Source organism: Myotis davidii, unplaced genomic scaffold (genome assembly GCF_000327345.1).
Source record: "Myotis davidii unplaced genomic scaffold, ASM32734v1 scaffold2805, whole genome shotgun sequence".
NCBI lineage: Eukaryota > Metazoa > Chordata > Mammalia > Chiroptera > Vespertilionidae > Myotis > Myotis davidii.
Genome location: NW_006296400.1, coordinates 21,215 through 28,176, shown reverse-complemented (window position 1 = coordinate 28,176; position 6,962 = coordinate 21,215). Strand labels below are relative to the sequence as shown.

Here is a 6,962-nt window from a genome sequence, read left to right as displayed (position 1 = left end):
AGATGCAAAAAGACAGATAGGCTCAGTTAAGGTAAAGGTTGACCTTATCAGTGAAGATATCGGCTTAGGATGTAACTGCCCACCATAACTGCTTTTAGTTAAGGTTTAATTTTAGACCATCCTTTGTGGTTACTTTAGGTCTGCAAAACTGCCATGCAGGCCTCCCCTGAGCTTGTCAGGTCAGCATGTGGCCCCTTTCGTCCACACAGACAAGAGATATAAATTTGGAAATTATGGGGGAAGCCAGTTACAAACTTAGTTCAAGTGACTAAGCTCCACTGAATCTCCACACTCATCTTCTTTTTATTTGCTAGAATAAAAAATTGCCTTTTAGGAATGCAAACAGACGTATCAAAGGTAATGTTTAGTAAACAGTGGAAGATTATCAGGTTAGGGGTCGTTGCCTTCAGTCATTAAATCAATAGCAGATAATAACAATGCACATATTCAACCTTCTGAATATCAAAGCCCTATTCAGCCTTCTGACCTGACTTCTTGCATTTGTATTAATTACTGTTGATCTTGGATTCCAGCACTTCAGAAATTTTTTTTCTTCTTCCTCGCACCCCCTACCCCAGAAAAGTAAAGAAAGGTAAAAACAATGACAGCTATTTTCACTTTTTAGTTCAATGGTTCTCAACCTTCTGGCCCTTTAAATATAGTTCCTCATGTTGTGACCCAACCATAAAATTATTTTCGTTGCTACTTCATAACTGTAGTGTTGCTACTGTTATGAATTATAATGTAAATATCTGATATGCAGGATGGTCTTAGGCGACCCCTGTGAAAGCGTCTTTGGACCACCAAAGGGGTCTCAACCCATAGGTTAAGAACCGCTGTTTGAGTTGGATTTTAGAGGGGTTGGGGCAGCCAAAATCTATTCACAATACTGAAGTCATAATGCACTGTGTCAGATATAATAATTTTTCTATTCAATTTTTACACTAAGAAATGGGATTTATATGTGAAAATGTTACATAATGGAAGTTGGTATTAAAACATTAAAGAATAATACAGTGGTTACAAATAGATAAGTTTCAAAGCCAAATGTTAGCTTGTAAGTCTCTTTTTCCTGCTGTGAAAAAGAATCTGTTTTTCTGTCTTTAATGATTGTAACTCATTTTACCTTAAGAATATTATATTTGTTATATTTTTTTGTTACCTTCTCTGCCTTTAAGTGTTTCTTAAGGATATAATGTCAGGGTTTTTTTTAAGTATTTAAATTGGAAAATTCATAGATTTGACCGTTTATCAGCAATCTATAATACACTTGACATTGTATAAGTCAGTAACAAAATCATGCATCACTCTCCAAATGTTATTTCAGATTTTATTAAGCCCTTGATCTAAGGAGGTATAAGAGTTTTGTGGGAAATGACTTTACATTTTGCCATAGTAAACATACTCATTTTCATCAACTTGGTCTACTCTTTTAGACTTGATTATTAAAAGTGCACAGAAAGGATTATGAAAACATTTATGATCTGGTGATGCTTCCACAGGTAGCCTTTTCTTGTAATGAAAATGACATTCCTGCATTGAGTAAAAAGTTGTGTGGACTGAATACTAAGGAGAGATTCAACTTTTTGAAATCCATTTCTGGAAACAAGCAGCATCCCATATCCTAGACCAATTTGTATCAAAGTATTAAAAATGTATAAATCTTCTCCTATATAGGTTTTTGATAAGACCTGTTTGTATCAAAGTATTAAAAATGTATAAATCTGCTCCTATATAGGTTATTTTATTTTTTAAATATATTTTTACTGATTTCAGAGAGGAAGTGAGAGGGAGAGAGGGATAGAAACATCAATGATGAGAGAGAATATTTGATCGGCTACCTCCTGCATGCCCCCTACTGGGGATCGAGCCTGCCTAGACATGTGTCCTTGACCGGAATCAAACCCGGGACCCTTCAGTCGCAGGCCTGCAAGCTAAAATTCGGGTTACGAGCCAGCTTCAGATACCCCACCGCTAGTTGACGCAGCGAACGTCACAGTGAATGCCACAACATCAGCCCAGCATCACATGTCATTGTAATGGTGAAAATTGATTTGACATACGAGTAATTTGAGTTACGAGCTCCATCACGGAACAAATTAAACTTGTAAGTCAAGGCCCCACTGTATAGGTTATTGATAAGACCTATTTGTATCAAAGTATTAAGAATGTATAAATCTGCTCCTATAAAGGTGTTGATATTCAAGTAGAGCTATAGCAGAATCTAATTTAAGCCTAATTGTTTTGTTTGTTGTTGTTGTTTAGAGTTCGTAATGTAGTATGCAATAAAAATACACAATCTTTAAACTCAAAAGACAAATTTATTTAGGTCTGCTAAAATTGCTGATATGAGGAACAAGAGCTTTAAAAAAACAGCTTTTAAAAAAATTATTTTTAATTTTTCTTTCAGACTCAGTGTTCCTGAAAGTACACCTTTTACAGCAGTCTTAAAGTTTGCAGCAGAAGAAGTAAGTATAGAAATTGGAACAACCTGTATAGAATACAGATTGACAGTGTATCCCAAAAATCTTTAAATTTTGCATGCACTTCGAACAGACCACTTCTCTATGGGTTTATTACTAGGTTAATGCTATCAAAAAGTTAAGCTTTACTAACAGATATAAATAAAATGAAAGTTAAGACTTACTGACAGATATAAGAAGAATGAGTTTAAATTGACATATCCAATGCAGCCATTGAGAAATATAAGGAATTTTTATTGAAATTGAAAATATTCAATTATATGTAAAATTTTTTAAGCACCAGCATATCATTCTAGTGTGTATATTCATTTTTGCTACCTTTTATTCTAGAATTATAATTTTTAAAATATCTGTCATATTTTTCAAAATTTTTGTGTATGTGGACTGTCAATAAAAGTTATTTTTAAAAGTGTCTAGCTTTTTAAAAAATACTTTGGTTTTCTCTTTTGAGAAAAATTTCCATTCAAAATTATCATTAGAGAAATCTATAAAGCATCTCTTTGGACATGCCATGGGGAAGAGTAACGTGGTTAGAAATGGCACCCAAATGTAACTTGGAGACTTAAGATTTCTATTGTAAATGTGTCATTCACTATCTGTATAGTGAAGGCAAACTTCTCAGTTTCTCTTCCTCAAATTTCTTTTTTGTAAAAGGAAGTACGTGAAGTTAAAAGTGCTATACTGTTACAGAGGAACTCAAATCTAAATTTTGGTTCAGAATCTTCAGAAAAAATTTATAATTATGGAAAATAATTTTAGTTAAATAAGAAACCAGCTTAACCTATAATCCTTTATTAAAGTGATTAATGGAAAATAAATAGCTCATCAGCACTCAGCCCCTCATACTATTGTCAGGGACCACTGACATTATTTATCACTCATTTAGAATTAAACTGAAAAATGGTAGTACATGTTTTATAGCTAGATTTGATCTATTCTTCATGTAGAAAGAATAAGTTAAAAGAAATGGGAAATAAATCTGAATATAGCATCATCATTATTTTTTGCTATACAGGTCACTTGTAAGAAATATACCTGGCCTCGGACATAGCAGATTCCACAGATTCTAATTTAAGAAGTAGATCTGTATTTATAATTTGCAGTAATTTATTTTACTATAAATTTGCAATGATTTATTTATTATAACAATAATATGTAATTATTTTATTATTACTTACAGAATGTAATTATTTATAAAAATGACATTTATTTTTCTATTTTATAGTTGTTTTATAATGTGTTTTTTATAAGGCAAAGACATTGATGTCATCCTGGTCGTTTAGGGTGAGGATAAGAACATCTTAACAAACATGCAGTGGAAAATTAATAACTTCACCCAATCACATGTATTGGTTAAAGTTTTTTTTTTTTTTTTTAATATATTTTATTGATTTTTTACAGAGAGGAAGGGAGAGAGATAGAGAGTTAGAAACATCAATGAGAGAGAGACATGGATCAGCTGCCTCCTGCACATCTCCTACTGGGGATGTGCCCGCAACCCAGGTACATGCCCCCGACCGGAATCGAACCAGGACCCTTCAGTCCGTAGGCCAACACTCTATCCACTGAGCCAAACCGGGTTCGGCTAAAGTTTTAATATAGCTTATAATTATTGTGACTCACGGGTGTTATACATTTAGAAAAGTAATGACTTTCAGTTAACAGTGAGAAGGCCTTTCGCAAGATGACATTGTAGAATGTTTCAGTAGGAACAAGACTTGACTTGACAAACCAGAGAATGTGGATTTAAATCCCTAGTAAAGTTCTTTTAATAAAAATATAATAAAATTTCCCACTACATGACTGGGTTAATTTAAGTAGTGAGTTGTCAAAGCATGAGAAGAGCTGCTTCACATTGTAAATTTTACGACTTATGAAATCAGAAAGAAAATAAATGAAAACTGAGAAACATAAAATACACTTTGCACCCAAGAGGAAACTTGTCAGTAATTTGGGACAAAACTAGGAGTTAATATAATTTACTTTACTAGTGATGATTCCCAAATTTTAGCTTTCCTGTTGCTTCTACATTCTGGAAAAGGGAAAAGTGGTATCAGCTGTTTGCTTTTGATTTTTAATGTTCATAAAATATGTTGCCGCTATATGGATGTGACTAAGAAACCTGTTTTATCTTTAAATGGACATAATCTAAGAATAAGACACACTCAGTAGGGAACGAGAAACTTTGTAATATTCAAGTTTTGGAAATCTGACATATCCTATAATTAATTTGGGTATTTGATCAAAGTTTTATTAAGTAGTATAACCTTTTAGTAATTTTTAAGTTATTTTAAATTATGTTTATTTAAAATTCTTAAATGTGTAAAAGGACATTTACAACTAAGAATGTGCCATATAGACAGTAAAATTTGTTAGGTACATAATCCTGTAACAGTTGTTTTATGCATAATTACATTCTTAACATGGGATTCTTCCATTTATAAGTTAAAATAAGCTTTCAGTTGTTTTCCTCAATTATGCATATGTGATCATTATAAATACCTAGAATAGTGTTTCCCAGATTATTTTTCCTAGAGAACTAGAACCACCAATAAGAAAAAGAAAAAAATTCCATGAAAAACTGGGATCATTGGCCAAGAAGTATGGGAAATACTTCATTCACTATTTTCTTCTTGGAGTTAAAGTATTAGCAGCATACTTGAAAATTTTGAAAAGAATATCAATATCACGTCGTGTTTTCAAACTTATTTGGTTACAACAAACTCAACTATAATATCTACAAAACTTGTCCAGCATAGAAGGGCATACTTGCTGGAAAAATTAATGAATTATGAAGACATGAATATACTTGGATAACTGCTGGTCTTTAGAGCATTGAGAAGAATTCTGACTTTAACTACAACAAGTTTCTTACCACATTTCATTGATTTAGAAAACATCTTTTACAACATCTCTAAAAATAGATCTGGAGTTTTACTATCACTGTTAGCCATGTGGCAATCACATAATTATCTTGATATCACCTGCAATACTTGAACTTAGTTATTATTTTCTGGTGGTATAATTAGAGTATTGCCATTGTGTGAGATTTAAGTCAGCAATACATGAAAGGAGAATTTGAGGAAGGACTATAAGCCTTGGTTGGCCTCCCATTAAACACAATAGAGCATTTATTTGAACTCACTATTTCTACAAAGAAGTTTTAGGAATATTCTAAGCCAGTGGTCAGCAAACTCATTAGTCAACAGAGCCAAATATCAACAGTACAATGATTGAAATTTCCTTTGAGAGCCAAATTTTTTAAACTTAAACTATATAGGTAGGTATATTGTTATTAACTTAATTAGGGTACTCCTAGGCTTAGGAAGAGCCACACTCAAGGGGCCAAAGAGCCGCATGTGGCTCGCGAGCTGCAGTTTGCCGACCACGGTTCTAAGCAATTGTTTTGCTTTTATTTTTGCTTATGAAAGAAAGCAACAATTCTAAGTCCAAAAGAGTAAACATTGAGTCATAGATTCATTGATAGTGAATTTTTGTTTTGTTTTGTTTTTGCAGTGAGTAAAATAAGGTGCATGGTGTTCGTTAGAATGAAATGTAGTATTTAGAGGGCAATAATATTTTAAAAAATATACAGCAAATTACATTAGCCCTTTGTTTTATGATGTGACTTATCCTGAAAGAAAAGTCACATTTTAGAATGATCTGTACACCATTCTTGTTAAACTAACCATCTTTTATAGAGTATGTGTGTGTATAGAAATTTTTTTCTTTTTCTCCCCTTTAGTTTAAAGTTTCTGCAGCCACAAGTGCAATTATTACCAATGGTAAGAATTCATTTAAAAATTACTTATTACCTTAGAACTATTGAAATTATTTAAAATAAGTCAAATTAATTAATTTAACTTGAATGCAAAAAACCCAAACTTTATATCAACATGAATGAAATACATAATTGTAAATACTAAGTCAAGGTTATTGTCCATAGTTAGCTCTTTTCAGATTCTTTATGCTTTTTGATATAGGATAGCATTTTGTAATATCTTATTATATCCTGATCACTTCTTGCCAGATTATTACTGAAATAACCTTTATTTACCAGGTGTTTCTTTTTCAAAATAAGCTTTTTGATAAATGCTTACAGAATTTAGGTAGTTAAGTAGGAATGTACCTTTGCTGTACTTTGTAGTTGCTTTCCTGATGAAATCTATTTCTTTCTCTTTTTTTTATTAAATCTTTATTGTTCAGATTATTACATTTGTTCCTCTTTCTTTCCCCCCATAACTCCCCTCCTTCCAGTTCCCACTCCACCCTCCGCCCTCACTCCCCACCCACTGTCCTCATCCATAGGTGCACGGTTTTTGTCCAGTCTCTTCCCGCATCTCCCACCCCCCTTTCCCCACCCAAGAATAGTCAGTCCATTCCCTTTCTATGTCCCTGATTCTATTATGATCACCAGATTATTTATTCACTTGATTCTTAGATTCACTTGTTTATAGATGCATGTTTGTTGTTCATCAT

General features: G+C 32.7%; 1 protein-coding gene across 2 annotated transcripts in view; it reads left to right on the top strand.

The window, feature by feature from the left end:
- Positions 1 to 6,962, top strand: part of LOC102768378 (ubiquitin-fold modifier 1) — an 18,501-nt gene that overhangs the window by 5,643 nt on the left and 5,896 nt on the right. For both annotated transcript variants that reach the window (XM_006771351.2, XM_006771352.2), the window contains exons 3-4: positions 2,411 to 2,468; positions 6,229 to 6,268. In XM_006771351.2, the coding sequence (XP_006771414.1) occupies positions 2,411 to 2,468; positions 6,229 to 6,268 (98 nt within the window). The remainder of the gene's footprint in view (positions 1 to 2,410; positions 2,469 to 6,228; positions 6,269 to 6,962) is intronic.